At 44.6% G+C, this 27214-nt stretch overlaps 1 protein-coding gene across 5 annotated transcripts in view; it reads left to right on the top strand.

Annotated features, from left to right (window-relative positions):
- The window catches only part of NBEAL2 (neurobeachin like 2), a 126691-nt gene that overhangs the window by 15353 nt on the left and 84124 nt on the right, over nucleotides 1–27214 (top strand). For 3 of the 5 annotated variants that reach the window (XR_005559810.1, XM_039368796.1, XM_039368799.1), the window contains exons 2-3: nucleotides 21672–21760; nucleotides 24052–24216. Coding sequence is in view for 4 of the 5 variants with exons in the window: in XM_039368796.1 (XP_039224730.1) it covers nucleotides 21672–21760; nucleotides 24052–24216 (254 nt within the window). In the remaining variant the exon portion in view is untranslated. Of the gene's footprint in view, nucleotides 1–8498; nucleotides 8855–14134; nucleotides 14402–21671; nucleotides 21761–24051; nucleotides 24217–27214 lie in introns of those variants that run through there. The other 2 variants (XM_039368798.1, XM_039368797.1) reach the window with 2 other exon arrangements.

Genomic DNA, 27214 nt, shown 5'->3' with positions numbered 1-27214 from the left:
AGAAGAATAGATAGAATAATCAGTGTTTCTCAACCTTGACCATTTTAAGGCATGTGGACTTCAACTCCCAGAATTCCACAGCCAGCAATGCTGGGTGTGGAATTCTGGGAGTTGAAGTCCTCATGCCTTAAAATTGTCAAGGTTGAGAAACACTGAGATGGGGGGGGGAGAAATGGATGAATGGATGGATAGAATGATGGATAGACAGATGGATGAATGGATGGATGGGTGGGTGGGTGAATAAATATAGAGAATTTATCGCTATATAGGTGGATGGACTGACGGACGGACGGACGGACGGACAGACAGACAGACAGACAGACAGACAGACAGACAGACAGATAGATAGATAGATAGATAGATAGATATGGATGAATGGATGGATGGATAGAAGGATGGTGGGTGGGTGGATAAATATAGAGAATGGATGGATAGGTAGGTAGGATAGACAGAGAGAGAGAGAGTGAGAAGAACAGATGGATGAAGAGATAGATAAATAGAGGATGGATAGGTAGGTAGGTGGATGAATAGATAGAGATAGACAGACACAGAGACACACAGATAAACAGGTCGCAGCGTCCCAGGGGTGTATAACGTGATCCCCTTTTGCAACCTTCTGACAAGCAAAGTCAGTGAGGGATGCTGGATTAACTTAACAGCCATGTGACTAACTTAACAACTGCAGGGATTCCCTTAACCCAGTGGTTCTCCACCTGTGGGTCGAACGACCATTTCACGGGGGTCGCCAAACAACGCAGTCCGCCATTTTTTCCCCGTTTTCCTTAGCTGTGCTCCTCCCTTTTATTCTATTGGCTTTTGAAAGCCAATAGAATAGACTCTCTTGAATAGAGTCTAATTCTATTGGCTTCCCAAAGCCAATAGGAATTGTCCAGGCTATCTCTGCCCTGCTGAGCCCGCCAAAAGTCCCGTTCTGAAAACGGTGCTGCACCAGTTGAGTAGTCCTCGACTTACGATCGGTTGAGTAGTCCTCGACTTACGACCGGTTGGGGGTCGCGGCATTAAAAAGGCTGAGAACCACTGCCTTAACAACTGTGGCAAGGAAGGTCGTAAAACGGGCCACTAAATTCATTTAACAATGGTCTCGCTTAGCAACAGAAATTTGGGGCTCCACTTTGGTCCTACGTGGAGGATTAACTTAACGTCTGGTGATCTGGGAAATCTTGGCAGTATAATGTAAACAGCGGCACCATTTTTTTTTTTTTTTTTTTTTTTGCTATTTATAGTCATTATTTTCTAGTTTGTTTAAGTTTATGATTATAAACATGAGCAAACAAATAAACAAAATCTCCTGACGCCAACAGCTGTTGAATATCTAAGGCAGGGCTAGGCCACCTTGGCTCTTTTATGACTCGTGGACTTCAGCTCCCAGAATTCCTGAGCCCGCCATGCTGAAGGGAAAAGGAGAGATTTCCAAACTGAGCCATGGTGGCTCAGGAATTCTGGGAGTTGAAGTCCACCAGTTAGGGGGCTTAGACCAGGGGTAGGCCACCTTATCTCTTTTATGACTGGTGGACTTCAACTCCCAGAATTCCCGAGCCAGCCATGCTGAGGAGAAAGGGAGAAGTTTCCAAGCTGAGCCATGCTGGCTCAGGAATTCTGGGAGTTGAAGTCCAGGAGTCATAAAAGAGCCAAGGTGGCCTACCCCTGATCTAAAGCTACGGCTGAAATTCTTATTTCCTTGATCTTTCCCCCCCCCCCCCTCTTCACTTGCAACATTCATCCACTGGAGCTGAGTACAAAGAGGTTGTGCGTGCGTATGTGTGTGTGTGTGACACACAACAATACATTCTACGCATGACGATCCACAATTGAATCAAAGTTACTACAAATCAGGGATTCCCACACAGAGATCCCATATGCAGATAGTCCTTGACTTATGGTCACAATGGGGCCCAAAATTTCCGTTGCTAAGTGAGACATTTGTTAAGGGAGTTTTGTCCCCATTTTACAACCTTGCCACGGTTATTGAAGGGAATTGCTGCACTTATTAGTCATTTACCTGAAGGTAAATCGTGATAAATACAGGCCAGTTGCCAAGCCCAAATTTGTATCACGTGACCAAGAGGGATGCTGCAAAGGTCATTAAGTGTGAAATACAGTCATAAGTCCTTCAAATGGTCCATAGAGGAATGGTTGAAAGTCAAGGCTACCTGCACTGTACACAAGAAGCAGAGTAAAACTGGGTGGGAAAATAAAAAATAAAAAACATTGAAAAGACCCATTGCCATTTGCCGAAAACTAGATAATTCTGCTAAAGAAGCAGGAAATATCCTATTGGATATTTTTCCTTGCAACCGAGTAGCGACAGACGGTGCAGGGCAAAAACATAAAATATTAAAAGGTGAGGAGAAGGCACGGTTTTCCTCTGTGTAAATTGCTAAGTGCTTCTAACCTTACAGAAACCGCACAATGAACTTGCTAGGAGCAGCACACAAGTGGATCCTTGACTTACAACAATTCATTTAGTGACCATTCAAAGTTTGCAGCCATCCCCAGGGTCACATCAAAATCCAGATGCTTGGCAACCAACTCGTATGTCTTCCTTAGTCACCGGAATTCACCTAGCAACTGTGGTGAAAAAGGTTGTAAAAGCAGGCCTCTGACTCACTGTGCGACGGAAATTCTGCTCCCAGTTGTGACCATAAGACAAGGATTAGTTGCAGCTGCATTTTGAGGATTGAAGCAGAACAAAGCCTGAAGAGGCTACCATCTTGATATGATGGTCCAGCTGTTTTTAAAACAAAAATATAGAATTGTAGGCCTGGAAGGGACTTCAGAGGTCATCTAGTCCAACCCCGTGCCCAGGGAGGGAGACTACTGTGTGTGCCGTCTAGGACTTGTCTGATGTATCTTGAGAAGAAAAAATAAACTTTTCTTTGATAGAATTCATCCCTGCCCCAGATTCAACAGGGGGAACTTTAGGTATCTTTGCAGTTTAAAAATAAACCATCAATAGCAGCTTGGCTAAGATGAATCACCATCTCATCTGTAGGACAAATTTAGACTTTTCTCACAGATGTTTAATGTTATTCAGTTTTAGCAAACGAAGTTGCGTTGTGAAAAAACATCTTTCTCCAGTCTGAGAGCAAATTGAGAAGGAAGAATATACAAGTAGTCCTCGACCTATGACAGCTCATTTAGTGACGGTTCAAAGTCACAACAGCACTGAGACAAGTGACTTATGACAGTTTTCACACTTAGGACCATTGCAACATCTCCAGGGTCACGTGATCAAAATCCAGATGCTTGGCAACTGACTCATATTTACGATGGTCGCAGTGTCCCGGAGGTCACGTGATCCCCTTTGGCGACCTTCTGACAACTAAAGTCAATGGGGGAAGCTGGATTCACCTAACAACCGTGTCGCTAATTTAACAACTCTATTACTAACTTAACCGCCATGGTTCGCTTAACAAATGTGGCACGAAAAGTCGTAAAATGGGGCAAAACCCACTTCACAAATGTCTTTCTTAGCGACATAGATTCTGGGCTCAGTTGTGGTCGTAAGTCGAGGACTACCTGAACAATTTCATCCGGCTTTGATCTCTGGTGATAATGAGATGCTTAAACTATTCTGGTTCGAATAGACACAGCCAGGTGACCTGCCTTTGTTGCCAAGACAATGGAGCAGGTGTTGCCTTGCACAGGTGTGGGTCCAAACAGGTATTATCCTCTGTGTGTCACCTCAACAACCACACCCCATGCATGAGGAGACCTGTATGAGTGAGGACAGCTGATTAGCCAGATCAAATGGAGGGAATTAACTCAGTTTAAGCCAAGTGGTTTGTTTCCTGTACCACCCTTTGTGGTCTGAGGAGGATGCCACAACAGTTTGTTGCCGCCTTTCCTGATTGACTCGGTTCCACAATATCGTTGCCAGCACTGTGTGATTGGCTGGAATACAGGCAGTCCTCAACTTACAACCACAGTTTCCATTGCTAAGCCAAGTGATTGTTAAATGAGTCGCGCCCCATTGTACAACGGTTCTTAAGCAAATTAAGGCAATTGATTAATGAGCCGTGTTGGATTTTGCGACGGTTGTTAGGCAAATTAAGCCATGTCTTTCTCCATCTATAGTACACAACTCCTGGTGATGCTAACCTAAGTACAGGTAGTCCTCAATATATGACCACAATGGAGCCCAAATTTCTGTTGTTAAGTGAGACACTTGTTAGAAATTAGCTGGCCTTTCTGTCATGCCAGCTGGAACCAGTTTCTTTGACCCCTGAAAAACCTTTTTTGTTGTTTTTCCCTAAGAACAGCCACAAGGAACAATCAGGAAGGTGTCAAATAGTGCAGGGGTCTCCAAACGTGGCCCTTTTATGACTGGTGGACTTCAACTCCCAGAATTCCTCAGTCGGCCATTTTAATGAAACTGCAGGCTTGGATCCAGACCAGGTCTTCAAACTTGGCCTTACTATGACTTTTATGACCTTTTATGACCTTTCCCCCATGGTTGTTAAGAGAATCACCGTGGTCATTAAGCAAATCAGTTCTCCCCCATTGACTTGGCTTGTTGGAAGCTGGCTGGGAAGGTGATCACTGGGATACCGCAACCGTCGTACATACAGGGCACTCGCCAAAAGTCCAAATTTTGATCATGTGACGCAGCAATGGTCATAACGGCAAAGTCCACTCATAGGACACCCTTTTCAGCAATGTGGTAACTTTGAACAGTCGTTAAACAAATCCGTGTTAGTCGAGGACTATCTATAGAAGAACCATCGTCCATCCAAATAAGAATAAGGTTCGAAAGGTTTTTTGTAAAAATTCTTCTAAACTCTAAAAGAGCCAGTCTGGTGGAACAGTTCTGGCCTAGAAATCAGGAGGCGGTGAATTCTAGTTCTGCCTTAAGTGTGAAAGTTGGTTGTGTGACTTTGGGCCAATCACCAGGAGACAGGGAGTCCTAATCCAGGCATAAAAGCCGGCTGGATGACTTTGGGCCAATCACCAGGAGATGGTGAGTTCTAGTCCTGCTTTAGTCACGAAGGCTGGCTGGGTGACTTTGGGCCAGTAACTCTTAAAGAGCCCAGCCTACCTCACAAAGTTGTTGTGGTGAGGAGAATAGAAGGAAAGAAGAATATTAGAAATGTTATTTATAAAAAGAATAAAGGTGGAATATAAATACCATACCATACAAAACACAACACAATGCAAAATACAATAGAAATGCAACACAAAATGCAAAGTAGAATGCAAACAATGCAAATTGCAATATAACACAACATGCAATTCAATACAAAAGACAATACAGTACAAAAATTAGACAAATACAAAATATCCTATGATAAAAATGCAATATAAAACACAATGCAGTACAAAATACAATACAAATAAATTCACAGTGCGATCCAATACATTACAAAATGCAATGCAAATGCAACACAAAATACGATACAACCCCGAATACAAAACAAAATGTAAAATACAAAATGAAACATAGTACAAATAGAGTACAAAACATTGTACAAACACAGTTCAAAATACATGCAATACAAAATACAGTACAAATAGGATAGAATATAAAATGCAACACGATACAAACTACGATAACGACACCAAAGAGTTTACTGTATAGTTGTATCTTTTGCAAACTGAAGGAGGAAAAAAACCATCATTTTCCAGTGTTGCATTTACTCCCTTTGAGTCACTTCCAAGAACTTCATCCGCTCTCTGATTCACCCTGGCTGATTGCACACTTGCTCAAGCTGTACCATTGCTGAACATTTGTGGTTGCAGTTTCTTGTTGTGCCTCTAATTTTTCACTACGGAATAGGTTTGCAGCACCCGCTCCTCCTGGTTGTGCAACCTAACCTTTCCATTGCTGAGCAAGACAGTTGTTAAGTGAGTTTTGCCTCCTTTTATGACCATTCTTGCCCCAGTTGTTAAGCGAATCCCTGCGGTTGTTAAGTTAGTCACATAGTCGTTAACCCGGCTTCCCCCACTGACTTTGTTTGTCAGAAGGTCACAAATGGGCATCACGTGACCCAGGGACACTGCGACCGTCATAAATTTGAGTCCTCCCTCTCCTCCCTCTCTCTCTCCTTTATCTCTCCTCTCTGTGTTTCTCCTTTCTCTTTCTGTCCTCTTTCTCTCTCTCCCCCCTCTCTCCTTTCTCTCCCCTCTTTCCCCTGTCTCTCATTCCTCTCTCCCCCCTCTCTCCTTTCTCTCTCCCCTCTCTCTCATTCCTGTCTCTCTCTGTCTCCTCTTTCCCCTCTCTCCTTTCTATCTCTTCTCTCTCTCTCCTTTCTCTTTCCCCCTCTCTCTCCCCTGTCTCTCATTCCTCTCTCTCCCCGTCTCTCCTTTCACTCTCTCTCTTCTCTATCTCTCCCCCCACCCTCTCCCCTCTCTCTCATTCCTCTCTCTCCTCTCTCTTTTCTCTCTCCCATCTCTTTCCTGTCTCTCTCTCTCCTCTCTCTCCCCTCTCTCCTTTCTATCTCTTCTCTCTCTCCTTTCTCTTTCCCCCTCTCTCCCGTCTCTCATTCCTCTCTCTCCCCTGTCTCTCCTTTCACTCTCTCTCTTCTCTATCTCTCCCCCCACTCTCTCCCCTCTCTCTCATTCCTCTCTCTCCTCTCTTTTCTCTCTCCCATCTCTCTTTCCTGTCTCTCTCTGTCTCCTCTTTCCCCTTTCCTTTCTATCTCTTCTCTCTCCTTTCTCTTTCCCCTCTCTCTCCCGTCCCTCATTCCTCTCTCTCCCCCTCTCTCCTTTCTCTCTCTTCTCTCTCTTCTCTCTCTTTCTCTCATTCCTCTCTCTCTCTCCCCCCTCTCCTTTCTGTCTCTTCACTCTCTCTTCTCTCCTTTCTCTCTCCCCTCTCTCTCTCAAATGTCTCTCATTCCTCTCTCTCCTCTCTCCCGTCCCTCATTCCTCTCTCTCCCCCCTCTCTCCTTTCTCTCTCTTTTCTCTCCTCTCTCTCTTTCTCTCATTCCTCTCTCTCTCCCCCTCTCCTTTCTGTCTCTTCACTCTCTCTTCTCTCCTTTCTCTCCCCTCTCTCTCAAATGTCTCTCATTCCTATCTCTCTCTCCTCTCTCTCTCTCCCCCTTTCCTTTCTCTCTCTTCTCTCTCGCCTCTCTCTCTTTTCTCTCCCCTCTCTCTCCCATCTCCTTTCTCTCTTCACTCTCCTTTCTCCCCTATCATTTCTGTCTCTCTCCTATCTCTCTCTCACCCCCTCTCCTTTCTATCTCTTCTCTCTCTCTCCCCTCTCTCCTTTCTCTCTCTTCTCTCTCCTTTCTCTCTCTCTCTCTCTCTCTCTGCTTTCTCTCTCTCTTTCTCTCTGCTGGACTAGAGGATGTCTAAACTTTACATTATATGAGGCTAACCGTCATAAATAGGACCGGGTTTCCAAGCCTCTGAATTTTGGTCACGTGACCGTGGAGATGCTACAACGGTCATAAGTATGAAAAACAGCCCTAAGTCACTTTTTTTCAGTGCCATTGTAACTTTGAATGGTCACTAAATGAACTGTTGTAAGTCGAGGATTACCTAAGTCTAAAAATCCCAGAGATGTTGGAATATTGGGCAAATTTTAATATGAAACCCCGACAATTGTATCTTTGGGAATTAGCTTGTCGGTCTTAGTTACCCCGTTGATATTAAAAAATGAATTTTTATGAAAATCATTTTAGATGCTAATTCCCTGCTTGCTGACGATTGCTAAAAATTATAATGGCTCCAAAGAACCGCTGCACATCAAAAAGCTAAAATATGTAAACAGAGACCGGAAACCAAGCATCACACGAACACCAGAAGGAATTAATGAGGACTAGGAGACCATGAAGAACATTTGGTTTGTTGAATTATTGGTTTTACAGGTAGCCTTTGAAATATGGCTGCAATTGTGCCCAATATTTCTGTTGCTCAGCAAGATATTTTGTTAAAGGAGTTTTGCTTCATTTGATTTCTTGCCATCGTTGTTAAGTGAATCATTGCAATTGTTGAGTTAGTCACACAGTTGTCAAGTGAATCTGGCTTCCCCCATTAACTTTGCTTTTCAGAAGGTTGCAAAAGAGGATCATGTGACCTTGTCAGCAGGCTGGCTGGGGAATTCTGGGAGTTGAAGTCCACCCCTCTTAAAGTTGCTGAGTATAAGACAAAATGACCCCCTTTGGCTGTTTCCATACGTAAAATTCTTCTTTACTTATTACGAACGTCAGAATAATTCCTTTTCACACTGGGATGTGTGTTCCTTTGTGACAGGTAGGATTGTGTTTGTGTAACCAGCGACCACACCCATCGGCTCAGGCTTTCTCTGCCCTGTTAAAAAAATAAATAATCAAAGGAAGTAACTCTGCTTTTCACAGTTGTAATCTTTCTGGAAATATTAATCAGCCTAATAAATCTGCCGGAGCAAGAAAAGCAGCATAGAGAAACAGGCTTTTCGAGCTGAACTGCGCTTCATTTGCAAAGAGAAATAAATGCACATCAGCCAGAATACCCCAGGGCAGGAAATGCATTGGGGAGGGGGGTTGTGTCATGCGCCAAGGGTCACCCGATAGCTCCATGCGCCGATCCATGCACGAGCGAGTCGCCGCAAGAAGAGCTGTCCAAAACTTTGGGATATCTCCGTGCGCGATGTCGCTCTCCTTCCTGGGAATGAGATTTTTGAGGCCACCTGGGCACGATGCGCCGTCCCCAGGCGTGGCAGCTCTGCAGAAATCCCACAGGTGGCACCGGGCCTGGCCATCCAGCGATGCCTCAACCTGCAGCACATGCTTGTCCCGTTGGCGTAGCATGAAACCACGCCCCGTCTCTTCCACTGGCGAGCCCAGCCCAGTCGAAATCGGGAGACGCAGCCAGATGAAAGATGACAGCCAGCAGCCGTGTTCCTGAGACTCCGGTGAGGAATTTGGAGGGCTTTGAGCCGGAAAGAGAGGACAAAAGGTGGTGGTGGGGGGGTTGTTGGTGGGATTCACACTCCACCCATAATCCCACCCGGATGGTTCAGCCATGCTGGCATCCTCCAGATGTTTCAGCTCATCAAGTTTTCCAATTTTATGAGGAGTCGTGGCCAGTCGAATCTTCCCATCTGGGACACATCCCGTTTGCGGAACTTCTCCATCTCAAAGAATTTGTTTGGATGTGCACGGTTAGGATTCTCTACCCGGGAGTAAAAGTGGAGAGCAGAGGAGGGGAGGCAGGATTTGGGTTTTGCCTTGAGTTTCGTGTTTGGGTTGAGTTTTTAAGGGATTAGGTCGGTGTTTCTCAAACTTGGCCACTTGAGAGAGGTGGACTTCAACTCCCAGAATTTCCAACTTGGTATGATGACTGGGGGATTCTGGGAGTTGAACTCCTCCCCTCTTAAAGCATGGCTGGCTGGAGGATTCTGGGAGTTGAAGTCCACCCATCTTAAAGCATGCCGGCTGGGGGATTGTGGGAGTTGAAATCTACCCCTCTTAAAGCATCCTTGCTGGGGGATTCTGGGAGTTGGTCCTCCCCCTCTTAAAGCATGGTGGCTAGGGGATTCTGGGAGTGGAAGTCCACCCATCTTAAAGCATCCTTGCTGGGGTATTCTGGGAGTTGAAGTCTACCCCTCTTAAAGCATCCTTGCTGGGGGATTCTGGGAGTTGGTCCTCCCCCTCTTAAAGCATGGTGGCTAGGGGATTCTGGGAGTGGAAGTCCTCCCTTCCTAAAGCATGGCTGGCTGGGGGATTCTGGGAGTTGAACTCCTCCCCTCTTAAAGCATGGCTGGCTGGAGGATTCTGGGAGTTGAAGTCCACCCATCTTAAAGCATGCCGGCTGGGGGATTGTGGGAGTTGAAATCTACCCCTCTTAAAGCATCCTTGCTGGGGGATTCTGGGAGTTGGTCCTCCCCCTCTTAAAGCATGGTGGCTAGGGGATTCTGGGAGTGGAAGTCCACTCCTCTTAAAGCATCCTAGGTGGGGGATTCTGGGAGTTGAAGTCCTCCCCTCATAAAGCATGGCTGGCTGGGGGATTCTGGGAGTGGAAGTCCTCCCCTCATAAAGCATGGCTGGCTGGGGGATTCTGGGAGTGGAAGTCCACCCATGTTAAGGAAGCAGAGGTTAAGAACGTCTGTTTTAGGGCAACAAACGACCAATGCTGAAGGTGGGGTCTTTCTGGGAGCGCCATCAGGCTGGACTATGTCAGTCTCCCTTTCTCCCATTCCAGCTTCTCTTCCGCTGCCTTGTCCACCTTCCTCTATTGCTGTACAGGTAGTCCTCGACTTATGACCACAACTGAGCCCAAAATCTCCGTTGTTAAGTGAGACAACTGTTTAGTGAGTTTTTCCGCATTTGACAACCTTTCTTCCCACAGTTGCTAAGTAAATACTTGTAGTTGTTAAATTGAGTCACACGGTTGTTAAGTGAATCTGGCTTCCCCCGTTGACTTTGCTTGTCAGAAAGTCACAAAAGGGGATCGCATGACCCCAGGGACGCTGCGACCGTCATATATGTGAGTCAGTTGCCAAGAGTCCGAATTTTGATCACCTGATCACGGGGGATGGTCCAAGGTGGTAAGTGGGAAAACGATCATAAGTTGCTTTTTTTTTGTGCTGTTGTAACTTCTAACGGTCACTAAATGAACTGTTGTAAGTCAAGGAATACTGTATTTCCTTCTCATTTATTTCCTTCCTTTTCTGCCACAATCATATGACAAACACACAAACCAGTTAAAAGGGTAAAATCCCCCTCCAGTCAAACTCGTTTCTTGCTGTCCGTGTTATTGATTTGGCAACAAGGCATAAGAAGTTTGCCACTATGTGTGTGTTTGTGTATGTGTGTATCTATCTATCTATCTATCTATCTATCTATCTATCTATCTATCTATCTATCTATCTATCAACCTATCTATCTATCTATGATCTCCTGGTGGTGCACTCTTTGCGGGAGAAGCTGCGGTTGGCGCTCCCTCATTTCCCTTTCTCCTGGGGGTTGTGCAGATGTGTGACAAAAGCAGTTGTGTGATCCAGGAGGCTGGTATGGGTTCCCACACAGCTGTGTGTGTGTGTGTGTCTCTGCGGTCATGCGAATGGAGAAGATGAGACTAGCTTACAGATAGTCCCTGACTTACGACAGCTTGTTTAGTGATAGTTCAGAGTTGCAACGGCATTGAAGAAAGTGACTTGTGACCGTTTTTCACACTTACGACCGTTGCAGCATCCCCCATGGTCACGTGGTCAAAATTTGGACTCTTGGAACTGATTCATACTTATGACCATTGCAGTGTCCTGGGGAGGTCACGTGACCCCCTTTTGCGACCTTCTGACAAGCAAAATCAATGGGGAACCCAGATTCACTTAACAGCTACACTGATTCACTTAACAACTGTGGCAAGAAAGGTCGTAAAACAAGACAAAACTCACTTCGCAACCGTCTTGCTCAGTTGTTGTAAATCAAGAATTACCTATGCCTTAGTATGTCTTACTGAATTTTTTGTTTTATTATCTTATTTTACTTTATTTTATTCATTTTATTGTATTTTATTTTACTTAATTTCACTTTACCTTATTTTACCTATTTACCCACATTGAACAACAGCCTCGCTTATTGAAGGACATTGTGGTCCCAACTGAAGTCGTAAGTCGAGGACTACCATGATGTTCTCCCCCCCGCCTTATTACAATATTTCCATCCTGCATTTCTCTCTCTCTCTCTCTCTCTCTCTCTCTCTCTCTCTCTCTCTCTCTCTCTCCCTACAGGTGATCCTCAACTTAAAGACCACAAATGAGCACAGATTTCTGTTGCTAAGCGAGGCAGTTACTAAGGGAGTTTTGCCCCATTTTACAACCTTTCTTCCCAGAGTTGTTAAGTGAATCGCTGCAGTTGTTAAGTGAGTCACATGGTTGTTAAGTGAAGCCGGCTTCCCTATTTGATTTAGTTCGTCAGAAGGTCACAAAAGGGGATCACGTGACCCCCGGACACTGCGACCGTCATAAATACGAATCAGTTGCCAAGTGTCTGAATTTGGATCATGCGGGACGCTGCAACGGTCGTAAGTGTGAAAAATTTTTCACTGCCGCTGTAAGTTGAACTGGAACGGTTACTAAATGAGCTGTGGGATCTCCAGGACTTTTTGAAGTCTGAAAACTTTGGGTGCCATCAAGGGTGCAGGTGGGAAAAAAATGCAAAGAAAACCGGATTTACTGCATACGAACGGTGCATGGTTCAGACAAGTCAGGACTTGAATCCTGAACCTCCTCCATTCCCATCAAGCTTGTTGGAGTCATCACTTGCCCAATTCTTGGGGTGAAGAAGAGGATGGCGGACGCCAAAACGCCATTCAAAGCAGCCTAATAGGGCGGGGTGCTTACTTTACGTACTTCACTTTACGTACCCTCCCCAAATTCCATTGATCAGAAAACAAAGACAGACAAGTCCTCGATTTATGACCACAAATTGGGAGCAGAATTTCCACTGCTAAGCAGCACAGTTGTTAAGTGAGTTTTGCTCCGTTTTATGCCCTTTTCTTGCCACGGTTGTTAAATGAATCACTGCGATTGTTAAGTGAGTCGTGAATCTGGCTTCCCTCATTGACTTTAGTTGTCAGACGGTCACAAAAGGGGATCACATGAACCCCGGGACGCTGCAACCGTCATACATACGAAATTCAGCGTCTGAATTTTGTTCACGTGAACATGGAGAGGCAGCGGTTGTAACTGCGAGGATCTGTCGTTGCTGTCGTAACTTCAGTCACTAAAAGAACAGTCGTAAGTCAAGGCTGACTCAGCCTTCCATCCTTCCGGGGTAGGTAAAATGAGGACCCAGACTGTTGGCGGCAATATAAAATATATATATATACATTGCTTACTGGTATACACCGCTTAGAGAGTGCTTGCACTTAAAGCGGTATATAAGTCTCATAAATAGATAGATAGATAGATAGATAGATAGATAGATAGATAGATAGATAGATAGATAGATAAATTTATTTATCGATAACCTATTTCCTTGAAAAGATTTGTAATTCAAACCACGACTCCAGGCAACTCAAAGCAGCAATAAAACTACAGATGTAAAATCATAAAATTAAAATTAAAACCTGCTTTAAAAAGATAAGACCAAGTCAGGTTGTTTGAACAGCGAAAGGCCCAAGTTAAAGGGAACGAACAGCAACAGAGATATCACAACCACAAAATGATTACTCTTAAGCAGACCTTTAAAAAGATGCAATAAAAGGCAAGGTAAACATCTTTGCGGCACCAATTGTCCCTTTCGCTCCGTGTCCCCAAACACCGACCATGTTTTTGATGTGCATCAAATACAGGCAGTCCTCGACTTACGACCATGATTGAGCCCCAAAATTTCTGTTGCTGAGTGAGACATTTGTTCAGTGGGTTTTGCCCCACTTTATAACCTTCCTTGCCACACCTGTTAAGTGAATCCCTGCAGTTAATAACTTAGTCACACGGTTGTTAAGTGAATCAGGCTTCCCTCATTGACTTTGCTTGTCAGTGGGTCGCAAAAGGGGATCATGTGAATCCCGGGACAATGCGACCGTCATAATTATGAGTCAGTTGCCAAGCATCTGAATTTTGAGCATGAGACCAGGGATGCTGCCATGGTCGTAAGTGTGAAAAACGGTCCTAAGTCCCTTTTTTCAGTGCTGTCGTAACTTCGAACGGTCATTAAATGAACAATTGTAAGTCGAGGACTACCTCTATAAAGTTGCTGGATCCTGTGATTTTTCCCTCTCAATCCGTTCTTTCTCATGTTCCTTTTTCAAGTCTTGCACGCCTGATGCTCATCAGGAGGTGTTTTGAAGTCCAAGGTGCGTGTCGTTCTTCAAAGCAGGCCAAGTGCCCATGAAGTTTCTTTTTCCCATTCCTACTCTTCTTTTCCTTTTTTTATTTTCCTCTTTTATTTTGTGTGCTGCAAAATAACCTGCTCGGTAAAAACCGGGTGCACAGACAGCAGAACGAGGATTCGACCACGGAGGGTGTGGGGGGGGGGGAAAAAGACCAGCTTCGGGCTAGTTGCTGGTTTTATATATATATGTATACATATATATACACATATACATATATTTCTTTTTCATTTTTTTGGTTCGGTTTGGCAGCAGCTTTGGGGCGTGCTCGCTTGCGACAAGCGCAATGAAGACACTGTTTTGCGGTGGGTCCTCTAGTTCGGCAGGAAAGGAAGTGTTGTCTGTTGTCGTGACTTGGCATTTCCTGGAGCCTGTTAAACCGAGAAACCTTTTTTGCGAAAGTCACTTTCTTGCTCAGCATTCTCAGTTTCTCTGCAAACTTTTCTTTGTTGGCATTTTAAGTTTCTTCGGATATACTGTCCCCGCGCACCTCCCTGGGAGATTGGGCAGGGGGGAGCCTCATCTCCACATGGATCTTGTAGTCTTAGGCGTCTAAAGGTGTTCTTCGGAGATGGAGTCCCTAAGCACCTCCGCATGGAAGAGCTGTGCCGTCCCGTGCCAGGTAAAACCTTGCAGAATCCTGCCTCTTCCTTCGTGCGTGGAGAAGAGGTTGGGTTTGGACCTACCTGTGCAGGTGTGGGAATTTCCGGTCCATTGATGTGTCCTTGCAATGTGCAATTTTTGTCTGTTTTGAGCTAAGGGTTTGCATGCGTTTGTGAAGGCTATCCGAGCTATGCATCCCACTAGCTCCCTGGGAGGGGAGGGGGGTTTGCAGAAAGGAGGAGGGGGTGGAGGAGGAGGAGGAGGAGGTGGAGGAGGAAGAAGAAGGAGAAGGAGAAGAAGAAGAAAGAGACTGTGGGGTCCTTGATGCTGTCTGAACTTGGTGGTTTCCTTGCAGATGTTTCATGACCCAACTATGTAACATCATCAGTGCCAGAGGGAGGGGGGTTTGCAGGAGGGAGGAGGAGGAGGACAACTACTATGGGATGCTTGGTTCTCTCTGAGCTGGGTGGTTTTCTTGCAGACCTTTCATGGCCAAACTAAGTAACCTCATCAGTTGTATCTATCGGTGCTGGAATTTGGGTTTGGCACCTGAATCAATATCAGCACCATGGCTGGCGAGAACCACCTGGGAGATGTTTTCAGGTGGGAGATAAGGCTGGGGATGATGGGTGCCGAGGTCCAAGGGTCTTGGAAACGGTGTGGTCTTGTTTGGGCCTAGTGAAGACTTTCAGAGGGGGGAATGCAGAGCTCTTAACTGATCTTAAAGGCAGTTTGACCTTTGAGAGAACCTTTAAAATAATGCCTTTTTTATTGTTAATCGTTTTGTAATTTGTTTAAGTAATGTATCTAGATTTACTTATATTTTATATTTTTCTTAAGACTTTTTGAAGACATTTTAATTAAGCCTATATCCAGCTCTGGGATAGTCGGGGGGGGGGGAGGGAGGGGGAGGGCTGGGGAGGGATGGGGAAAATTGTTTTGTTTTTGTTATTGTAAAATCTTAAAAATTTTCAAATTTTCAATAATGCCTTTTGTCTAACATCACCAGATTTGCTGGGAGATTGTGGAATTTGATTGACAGGTTATGTTTTCCCTCAAGTGGGGTCAGTTCTAAGTGGCCAGATGGGTATATTTGGGGGGGTGACGTAAGCCATCTTGCAAAGGGGGGCTCCCCTCCCCTCTGAGTCCATCCCCATCTCAGGATTCAGAAGCCGGATTCATTCAACAACCTTGTGGTTCACTTAACGACGATGGTGGAAAATGGTTATAAAATCTTCTCAGCCACAGAAGTTGAGGTCCCTGTTCTGTTCATAAGCCGAGGAAGATCGGGAAAGAAGCCGAATTAGGGTTAGAGTTAAGCCATGTGGGTGGGACCTGTCAGATCTTGAACTCAGAACGTTTAGGGATGGAATGTTTTAGGCAAGGGGTGGGGGAGTTGAACGGGCTCAGCTTCAGGGCAGCAGTGATGCAAGAACCGTTTTGAATGTTGACACAAAAAAAGGAAGCAACAATGTGTGTTGTGGAGTTGTGCAGTAAAAGAGACACACTGGTGGAAAGACTCTTGCAAACTTTGAGAAAGGTGGATGCAGGAAGATGCACTTTCTGATTTAACAACTTTTAAAGCTGCATTTTTTTCTGTCAAAGTAGAACATGTTAAGAGGGGAGGACTCCGACTCCCAGAATCCCCCAGCCAACATGCTTTAAGAGGGGTGGACTTCCACTCCCAGAATCCCCCAGCTAGGCAGGATAGTTGGGAAATTCTGGGAGTTGAAGTCCACCCATCTTAAAATGCTCCAGTTTTGTTTTTTTCAAACTAATTTAAACCTTCTGCTCTCAATTACCAGCAGGCAGATGTCAGAGACACTTAAGGAATTTTTCAGGCTTACAAATTCCACTTTCTCCCATCTGGGTGAAAGAGGCTGTTGACAGCAACGAACATATCACAATTTCACAATGTGTTGCTCCAGCCTTCCTGCCTGTGATCGTTGCCGTTGTTGCAATGTGGGTCTTTTCCACCAAGTGGACTACAATTGTGGCCAGAATTTCTACTGCTAAGCAAGCTGGTTGTTAAGTGAATCACATCCGATTTCACGACCTTTTTGGCCACGGTTGTTAAGCGAATTGCCGCAGTTGTTAAGTGAATCAGGTGGTTGTTAAACGAATCTTAATTCTCCCATTGACTTAGTTTGCCAGAGAATGGCTGGGAATGTCACAAATGATGATCACGTGACCCTGGGATGCTGCGACCGTCATAAATACAGGTGGTCCTCAACTTACAACCATAACTGAGCCCAAAAATTATGCTGCTCAGCATGAGAGTTGTTAAGTGAGTTTTGACTGTTTGATGACTTTTGTTGCCATATAGTTGTTGACTTCACTTGTCAGAAGGTCACAAAAGGGGATCATGAGACCTCAGGACACTGCGACCATCATAACTATGAGTCAATTTGCAAGGGTCTGAATTTTGATCACGTGACCATAGGGATGGCTGCAGTGGTCGTAAGTGTGAAAAATGGTCACTTTTTTCAGGGCTGTTGTAACTTTGAATGGTCACTAAATGAACTGTCATAAGCTGAGGACTACCTGTAATGCATTATGTACAGGACGTTCTTGATTTACGACAGTAGTTGGGACCAGAATTTTCATTGCTAAGCAAGGCAGTTGTTAAGAGAGTCGCATCCGATTTTACAACCTGCTGGCCACGGTTGTTAAGCAGGTCACATGGTTGTTAAGTGAATCTGGGTTCCCCCATTGATTTTGCTTGTCGGAAGATTGCAAAAGGGGATCATGTCATGCTGTTGTCGAGGGACTCTTGAAATGGTCATAAATACGAGGACCGCATCTAAGTCCCTTTTTACAGCGCTGTAGTAACACTGGTCACTAAACAAGTTGTCATAAATTGTGGACTACCTGCAATCTCATTCGCCGGGTTCTCCAGCCCCCTGTTCTCTTGTAGTGTTTTGAACTTTGTGAGTCGCGCAGAATTGCTGAATTTGCAAGTTGAGCTACTCTATAAATGGATGAAATAATCTGAAAATCAATAGATCCCGTTGAAATTCTACAAATTCCGCTAAATGAGAATTTGGCCCTGAGCCCAGCCAGTGATTGGCTATCTTGCCCCCCTAATTCTAACCTATTTATTTCCTGTTGCCAGTACGAGGGGTGCATATTTTGCTCAGCCCCCCCCACACACACACTTCGTTTCTTTTGTATCCCATCTTTATTATTTCTACAAATAATTCAAGAAGGGAAATATATCCAACACACCTTCCTCTTCCTATTTTTTCCTCCCACAACAATAACTCTAATGAGGTGGGTTAGTGTGAGAGAGAAGAATTGGACCAGAGTCACCCAGCTGTTTTTTCATGCCTTGGGCAGGACTAGAACTCACTATCTCCTGGTGATTGGGCCAAAGTCACCCAGCTGGCTTTAACACATAGGGCAGGACTAGAACTCACCGTCTCCTGGTGATTTCGCCCAAAGTCACTCAGATAGCTTTCGTGCCTAAGGTGGGACTAGAACTTACCGTCTCCTGGTGATTGGGCCAAAGTCACCCAGCTGGCTTTAACACAGTGGTTCTCAACCTTTTTAATGCCGCGACCCCCAACCGGTCGTAAGTTGAGGACTACTCAACTGGTCGCAAGTCGAGGACTACTCAACGGGTGCAGCACCATTTGCAGAATGGGACTTTTGGCGGGCTCAGCAGGGCAGAGACAGCCTGGACAATTCCTATTGGCTTTTGAAAGCCAATGGAATTAGACTCCTATTCAAGAGAGTCTATTCTATTCAAAAGCCAATAGAATAAAAGGGAGTAGCACAGCTAAGGAAAAGGGGGAAAAAATGGCGGACTGCGTTGTTTGGCGACCCCCGTTAAATGGTCGTTCGACCCCAAATGGGGTCGCGACCCACAGGTTGAGAACCACTGCTTTAACACGTAGGGCAGGATTAGAACTCACCGTCTCCTGGTGATTTCGCCCAAAGTCATTGAGATGGCTTTTGTGCCTAAGGTGGGACTAGAACTCACTGTCTCCTGGTGATTTCGCCCAAAGTCACCCAGCTGGCTAACACGTAGGGCAGGACTAGAACTCCCCGTCTCCTGGTGATTCGCCCAAAGTCACCCAGCCGGCTTTCATACTTAAAGGATAATTAGAACTCACTATCTCCTGTTTTCTAGCCTGGTGCCTTAACCGCTAAACCACGTTGGCTCTCTTTTGCAATTCTTGCCTGAGCCGTAGAAGGAGTCTACGGCTGTTTTAAATGGTTTAAATGGTTTTAAAACATTTTAACAGTCTAAACCCCCCATGATCTCCTCTTGTAAACAGAAGTCAGGACTCCAGGCTACATTTATTATCCTTATCTCGTGTTTGGATTTTAGCTGCAAATTGAAAGCTGAAAGTGGGCTTGTCTTCATCAAGGTACCACGCTGTACCAGCTCTCTCCCCTGGTGTTTGCCAATAAAGATTAGCCAGGAGGCTTCATTATTTTCTGGTTTCAGGACATGCTGGGTGCAGAGGGCACCTGAAGGTCATCTGTCCCCACACCACCTCTTTATGACAAAGCAGCCGTGGGGAGCCCCAATTTCCTCCCCCACGCTCCCACCCACTCTGCATTTCCTAATTGTTGGGATTTTTTTGTTTTTTGTTTTGCCAGTTTCCAAACAATTAGGATGTGCAGAATGAGTAGATCAGTGGTTCTCCACCTGTGGGTCGGGACCCCATTTGGGGTCGAACGACCATTTCACGGGGGTCGCCAAACAACGCAGTCCGCCATTTTTTCCCCCTTTTCCCTAGCTGTGCTACTCCCTTTTATTCTATTGGCTTTTGAAGGCCAATAGAATAGACTCTCTTGAATAGAGTCCAATTCTATTGGCTTTCCAAAGCCAATAGGAATTGTCCAGGCTGTCTCTGCCCTGCTGAGCCCGCCAAAAGTCCCATTCTGCAAACGATGCTGCACCAGTTGAGTAGTCCTCGACTTACGACGGGTTGAGTAGTCCTTGACTTACAACCGGTTGGGGGTCGCGGCATTAAAAAGGTTGAGAACCACTGGAGTAGATGGAGGAGAAATTGGTGGTCCCACCCAGGTGCTTTGACATATTATCCCATCTCTAATTTAAAATTTGGGGGTATGTTCACTTTGGAGGAGATATTGAGCGTCCCCACAGCTGCTTTGACATATTGTCCCATCTCTGTTTTTAAAATTTGGGAGTATGTTCACTTTGGAGGAGAAATTGGGGGTCCCCCAAGTGTTTTGACATATTATCTAATTTAAAATTTGGGGGTAGGTTCACTTTTCAATATCTGAAATCTCCTCTTACACTGGGTTGCAAAACTAGTGTTTGAGGGTTTTTTTTATCTTTTTTCAATAAGGTTGATCACACAATTGAAAATAAAGGTAGGAGGGAAAGAAGAACGGGACAGAAAGGAGAAGAAGAGATTTGAATGTTAATATTTATTCTCTTAATATTTTAATGCTTGAGTTTGCTTTTTTTTTTTTTAACTTAGTGGTAAGCCACCCAAGTGAGAATGAAATACAGGTAGTCCTCGATTTACGACCATTATTGAGGCCCAGCAGTTCCGTTGCTAAGCGAGACATTTAAGTGAGTTTTGCCCTATTTTACGATCTTCCTTGCCACTGTTGATGAAGGAATCACTACAGTTGTTAAGTAAGTCACACGGTCGTTAAGCAAATCTGGCTTCCCCCATTGACTTTGCTTGTGAGAAGGTCGCAAAAAGGGATCACGTGACCCCGGGACATGGCGACCGTTGTAAATACGGGTCAATTACCAAGCATCTGAATTTTGACAATGTGATTATGAAGGAGTGCTGCAATGGTCATAAGTGTGAAAAACAGTCATCAATCAATTTTTTCAGTGCCGTTGTAATTTCAAACGGTCGCTAAATGAACTGCTATAAGTCGAGGACTACGTGTAAAGGGAAAAAAGCATTAATTTCCAATTTTTTTCAAGTCAAACTACAGCCTTGAATTCTAACTTTTCTTGTAGGTAGATATTAACTCTTCCTGTAATAATAAATTAATCTCATCAGCAAAACCCAAGGTCAAAAGTTCATTTTTTTTTCTGTCTTGAGCGCAAAGTCCAGAAACAATTTCCAAGTAAAAACAAAACTTGATGTATTGTTTGTTGCAGACTCACAACAGATCTTTGACTTGATAGCAAAGATGTGAAGTTTTGTGTTTTGATGAGAGAATTTTCGCTCAGCTGTGTAGTGCAAAAAAAAAAAAAAATGGGGTGTCTGCTAGCACCTTTCCCAATAAACTTGGAAATTAAATTATTAAAAGGTATCAACTTTTGTGAGCGGAGTTTCACACGATGGGGAGGCGTCAGCTTCTGTGAACTGCTGTATTTAAATGCAGATTGTACCAATAGATGAGAGTATTTTAGGGTTGAACTGTGGGGTCCTTGTTGCTTTCTGAGTTGGGGGGGAGGGTTTCTGGCAGACATTTCATGACCCAACTAGGTAACATCATCCGTGCTAGAAGGGAGTAAGGTTAGCACTTTTAGTAGTGATGATGCTACAAAGTTGCATAGTCTGCAAGAAAACCACCAAGCTCAGAGAGCATTAAGAACCCCACAGTCAGTCCTTCCTCCTCCTCCTCCTCCTCCTCCTCCTCCCTTCTAGCACTGATGACGTTCCCTAGTTGGGTCATGAAATGTCTGCAAGGAGACCACCCAGCTCAGAGTCCTCCCTCCATCTTTCCCTTCCTTCCTTCCTTCCTTCCTTCCTTCCTTCCTTCCTTCCTTCCTTCCTTCCTCCTCCTCCTCCTCCTCCTCCTCCCTTCTAGCACTGATGACGTTCCCTAGTTGGGTCATGAAATGTCTGCAAGGAGACCACCCAGCTCAGAGTCCTCCCTCCATCTTCCTTCCTTCCTTCCTTCCTTCCTTCCTTCCTTCCTTCCTTCCTTCCTTCCTTCCTTCCTCCTCCTCCTCCTCCTCCTCCTCCCTTCTAGCACTGATGATGTTCCCTGGTTGGGTCATGAAATGTCTGCAAGGAAACCACCCATCTCAGAGAGCACGAAGGACCACACAAATGCAGATTGTTCATGGAAGCACACATGACAAAGAGACCCGCAACGCCAGGCAGATGATGCCTTTTAATAAAATCCATCAGTTATGCTAGGCACTTCCTTCCTTCCTTCCTTCCTTCCTTCCTTCCTTCCTTCCTTCCTTCCTTCCTTCCTTCCTTCCTTGTCCAATTCCCTTGACAAGGATCCTACATGGGTCCTGAGCTTGGAAATAGGGAATAATAGGCCATTTCCCCATACACACACGCTCTTTCTAACTCTTATTTTTTATGCTTTGTTTTTTCTAGAAAGATTTGTCCTACCTTCAGCAGTGGTTAGAAGCCTTTGTCGCCAATTTTGAGAAGATCATCGCTGTCCATTCTCTGGAACCGAGAAGGTAATTCTTGTCCAGTCCGATTGATCTTCACTAAAATACAACTAAAAACATAGTTAAAAGTTTCCAGGTAGTCCTTGACTTCTGTCCACCAATGGAACCGGAATGTCTGTTGCCAAGCCAGTAGGTTGTAAAGTGAATCGCCTCCAACCTTACAGGTCCTTACGACCAGAATGGAGCCCCAACTTTCCACTACTAAGTGAGACAATTGTGGTTTTGCCCCATTTGACGACCTATTTTGCCACCGTTGTTAAGTGAATCACTGCAGTTGTGAGGTTAGTAACACAGCTGTTAAGGTGAATTTTGCTTCCCCATTGATTTTGCTGGTCAGAAGGTGGCCAAAGGATGACCCTGGGATGCTGTGACCGTCATAAATACGAGTGTAGGGTTTCCTGCCTGAGCAGGGGGTTGGACTCGATGACCTCCAAGGTCCCTTCCAACATTATTATTATTATTAAGTGTTTGAGTTTTGATCACTTGACCGTGGGGGATGCTGTAATGGTCGTAAGTGTGAAAAACGGTCCATAAGTCACTTTTTTCAGTGCCTTGTAAATTCAAATGGTCACTAAATGAACCGTTGTGAGTCAAGGACTACTTGTATAGGGTCTTCTGCCTTGGCTAGGGGACTACCTGCAGTAGCTGGAAATCAAACTGGACAGAATCTAGAATGCTTTTACGTAATTAACTCGGTGTGGGTGTGGCTAATGTTTTGGAGAACAGTTAAAACCAAGGAACCATGCCGCTAGTCCTCATGTATGCACCATTTCAGCTATCGCTTGTCTTGTTCAGTAGGTTTTTTTTTTTCCTGTTTAAAAAAAAATCACTTCATTGTCTGTTTTCCAATGACAAGATAGTTCTCCACTTAGGACCACAACAATTTCCATTGTTAAACAAAACACCTGTTCAGTGAATTTCTCTCCACTTTATGACCTTTCTTGCCACAGTTGTTAAGTGAATCCCTGAGGCTGTTAAATTAGCCACTTGGTTGTTACGTGAATCTAGCTTCCGCCGTGGACTTTTCAGAAAGTCGGAAAAAGGGATCACGTGACCCTGGGACACTGCGACCGTTATAAATACGAGTCAGTTGCCAAGGGTCTTAATTTTGATCACGTGACCCATGGGAAGGCTGCAACGGTCGTAAGTGTGAGAAACACTCCTAAGTTGTAACTTCGAACAGACACTAAACAAACTTATAAAGGAAGGACTACCTGTATACTTTTCCCTTTTTAAAAAAAATGGTATTTATCTTCTAAAGCCCAATTTCTGGACTTCTTGATAGCAGCAATCTCATTTTCTCTCTTTTCTTCGCTCTTCTAAATTGAGGCAATTTCCCCTTTATTCATAATGACAGCAGGGCTCAAAATGCCTTAATAAATCTTGAATTATTTTGTCCTTTCTCCCGTACACAAAATCCGCTTCTTCTTTGTGTTAGAGACACAGGAAAGAAAAGTAATAGCTTGCTAAAAAAAAAAAAGGCAAAATGGCCTTTAAAAAAACAAAACAAAATGAAAAATACAGGTAAAATCTGACTTATTTCGCCCAGATTTCTGGAGGCTGCCTTTTATTGCTAATTGATCTTTTATACAAGAAGCTCTTTGACAAGACAGGAATTACTTCGCTTAATCAAGTTTTCAGGCCAAGTTGGGTTAGACCCTGTATTTGCAGGTAGTCCTCAGACTTATGACCACAATTGACTCCAAAACTTTCACTGACAAGCAAGACGTTTGTCCCATTTTTACCATCATTTTTGCCAGTTGTTAAGCAAACTGCTTGTGAGGGGAATCGTGTGTCGTGCAAGCAGTTCATTCGCCGTAAGTCAAGGACTTATGAGAAAAGGCTGCTTGTTTCCATTCTTTGCCACTTTGTGGATATATGTCGTCCTCTATTTACGACCAAAATTGAACCCAAAACTTATCTTCCTAAGTGAGATGGTTGTTAAGTGAGTTTTGCCTCATTTTACGACCTTCCTTGCCACAGTTAAGTCAATCACTGCAGTTGTTAAATTAGTTATATGGTCGTTAAGTGAATACAGCTTCCCCATTGACTTTGTTTATCAGAAGGTCGCAAAAGGGGATCACCTGACCCCGGGACACAGCGACCGTCGTAAATATGAGTCAGCTAATCAGGTGACCACGGGGATGCTGCGACAGTCGTAAGTCTGAAAAACAGTCCCGAGTCCCTTTTTTTCAGTGCCGTTGTAACTTTGAATGGTCACTAAATGAATTGTTGTAAGTGGAGGACTTATCTGTTTGTCAGGCTGCAACCTACGGTGTCTCTATCGGTTCCTCTCCTAGACCCGAAGACTCCGTGTCCGAAATTCCACTTTTACCTCTGGACGTCTTGCAAGTGTTAACCCAACAATTTACGTCTTCGGTGTCCCAAATTTCACGCGATGAAGTTGCAGAAGCTGGCTTGAAACAATCTCTCTTGCTGACCAAGTTCTTCATCATTATCTGCAGGTAAGTCTTTCTATATATAAAATAGAGCGTAAACATGATATTGCAGGTCCTGCTGTGTGTATTTTGATATACCAATGCTCCAAGTTTTTAAGAAGAGACTGGACAGCCCTTTGTCCAAAATGGTGTAGGGTTTCCTGCCTGAGCAGGGGGTTGGACTAGATGACCTCCAAGGTCCCTTCCAACTTTACTACTACTACTATTACCATGATTGGTTAGTTTCGGCCCTCCCTCTGGGAATATTTGCAAAGAGGTGATTCTGCCATTTTTCCCAATTTAGACCGATGTCCTCGACCTATGAACACAACTTCTGTGTTCTAAATTTCCATTTTCTAAGCAAGATAGATTTTAAGTGAATTTTGCCCCATTTTATGACCTTTCTTGCCTTCTCCTCCTCCTCCTCCTTCTCCAATTTCACTTTTCCTCCTTCTCCTCCATGTCCTCCTCCTCCTTCTCCTTCTCCTCCAATTTCTGTTCCTCTTCCTTCTCCTCCAATTTTTCCTTCTCCAGTTTCTCCTTCTCCTTTTCCTCTTTCTTTTCTTTCTCCTCCTCCTCCTTCTCTTCCTCCTCCAATTTCTCTTCCTCCTTTTCCTCTTCCTTTTCTTCTCCTCCTTCTCCTCCTCCTTTTTCTTCTCCTCCTCCTTCTCAGAATAACAGAATAACTGATGGGACCTTGGAGGTCATCTAGTCCAACCCCCTGCTCAAGCAGGAGACCCTATACCCTTTCAGACAAATGGCTGTCCAGTCTCTTCTTAAAATCTTAAATTTCAGTCTCAAGTAGCCTTCTGGCAGGACTGGCGGCTCGTGAATGGCTGGTGGGGTCTGCAGAGATGCTGCGGGTGGCGTAGTTGTGATTATGGTTGCTAAGTTACTGGACACTTTGTCTGGCTGAGCGGCCTGGTGTGAAACCTTTCTTCAAAGGGAGCGGAAAGGGCAGCCTGGTGTTTGAGCAAGACTGGGAGGGTCTTTGGTTGGCCCTGAAGCAGAGAAAATAGGAGATTGCAATGCCTGGTGAATTCCTTCATTTTTCTTTTCTTTTTGCTCTTATTCCTTTCCGTCCTTCCTTCCTTCCTTTTCTTTCTCTCTCTCTCTCTCCTATTGCAATTTCTATTATTTCTGTTACTATTTCTCTCCTTTCTTCTCATTTCCCCTTCTTTCCTTCCTTCCTTCCCTCCTTCCTTCCTCTTTTTCCCCTCTGTTCTTTCTTTTATATTTCAATTTCTATTGCTATTTCTCTCTCTTCTCATTTTCCTTCCTTCCTTCCTGCCTGCCTGCCTTCTTTTCTTTCTCTCTCTCCTTCCTTTCTTTTCTATTGCAATTTCTATTATTTCTGTTACTATTTTTTTTCTTTCTTCTCATTTCTCCTTCTTTCCTTCCTTCCTTTTTTTCCCTCTGTTCTTTCTTTTCTATTTCAATTTCTTTTGCTATTTCTCTCTTTTCTTCTCATTTTCCTTCCTCTCTCCTTCCTTTGTATCTATTTCAGTTTGTTGTTTCCATTGCTATTTATCCTTCTCATTTCCTTTTCCTTTCTTCTTTCCTTCCTTCCTTCCATCCATCCATCCATCCATCCATCCTTCCTTCCTTCCTTCCTTCCTTCCATCCTTCCTTCCTTCCTCCCTTCCTCACTCACTTGTTCCTTCTTTCCTTCTCTTTTCCTTTCTTTTCTTCCTAAGAGGACCCCATGAAGTCCCTCATAAAAAGCCCCCCCCCCAATTCCAAAATTCTCACCCTTCCTGCACTTTCCACCAAAAATATTGATTGTGTGGCTTGAAATCCTCCCCAAATTCTTATGACTACCAGAATTTGACTTCCCTTTTTGATATTTGCCCCAGAGGGGATAGAAATAAATATATTATCGAAGGAGTGGTTGGTGGATAATCTTAGATAGTAGAGCTGGCTTGTGATAGAATTGCTTTCCTGGCGGCTGCAAAATACACCCTTGTCGATGAGTTAATAGATCAGTGGTTCTCAACTTTTTTAATGCCGCGACCCCCAACCGGTCATAAGTCGAGGACTACTCAACCGGTCGTAAGTCAAGGACTACTCAACTGGTGCAGCATTGTTTGCAGAATGGGGCTTTTGGCGGGCTCAGCAGGGCAGAGACAGCCTGGACAATTCCTATTGGCTTTTGAAAGCCAATAGAATTAGACTCTCTTCAAGAGAGTCTATTCTATTGGCTTTCAAAAGCCAATAGAATAAAAGGGAGTAGCACAGCTAAGGAAAAGGGGAAAAAAAATGGCGGACTGCGTTGTTTGGCGACCTCCGTGAAATGGTCGTTCGACCCCAAATGGGGTCCCGACCCACAGGTGGAGAACCACTGTAATAGATCATCTGAAGATTGGTTGATGTGTGGGGAGCCTTAAGAGATGCTAGCTTCTCCAAAATGGTGCCCTTCAGAACAACAGAGGGTCTTTTGCATTGAAAAGTCCCAGTCCACATAAGTCTGGCAGGGGAACTCCACAAATTGTCATCCTGATGCATTTGATGGGCACCAGATTGGGGACAGCATACTAAAAAGCAGAGACATCACCCTGCCAACAAAAGTGCGTATAGTCCAGGCCATGGTTTTCCCAATTGCAACGTATGACTGTGAAAGTTGGACCATAAGAAAGGCTGAGCGCCAAAGAATGGAGGCCTTTGATCTCTGGTGTTGGAGAAGACTCCTGTGAGTCCCCTGGACTGCAAGGCGATCAAACCGGTCAGTCCTAGAGGAGATCAACCCTGACTGCTCTTTAGAAGGCCAGATCCTGAAGTTGAAACTCAAGTACTTTGGCCACCTAATGAGAAGGAAGGATTCATTGGAAAAGAGCCTAATGCTGGGAAAGATAGAGGACAATAGAAGAAGGGGACGACAGAGAATGAGGTGGCTGGATGGAGTCACTGAAGCAGTAGGCGTAAGCTTAAAGGGACTCCAGAAGATGATAGCGGACAGGAAGGCCTGGAGGAACGTGGTCCATGGGGTCGCAATGGGTCGGACACAACTTTGCAACTAACAACAAGA

The sequence above is a fragment of the Crotalus tigris genome, unplaced genomic scaffold (assembly GCF_016545835.1).
Source record: "Crotalus tigris isolate CLP2741 ecotype Arizona unplaced genomic scaffold, ASM1654583v1 scf7180000020932.1150333, whole genome shotgun sequence".
NCBI classification, from domain to species: Eukaryota; Metazoa; Chordata; class Lepidosauria; order Squamata; family Viperidae; genus Crotalus; species Crotalus tigris.
Note: the sequence above shows the minus strand (reverse complement) of the source record. Positions and strands in the feature narration are given on the sequence as shown.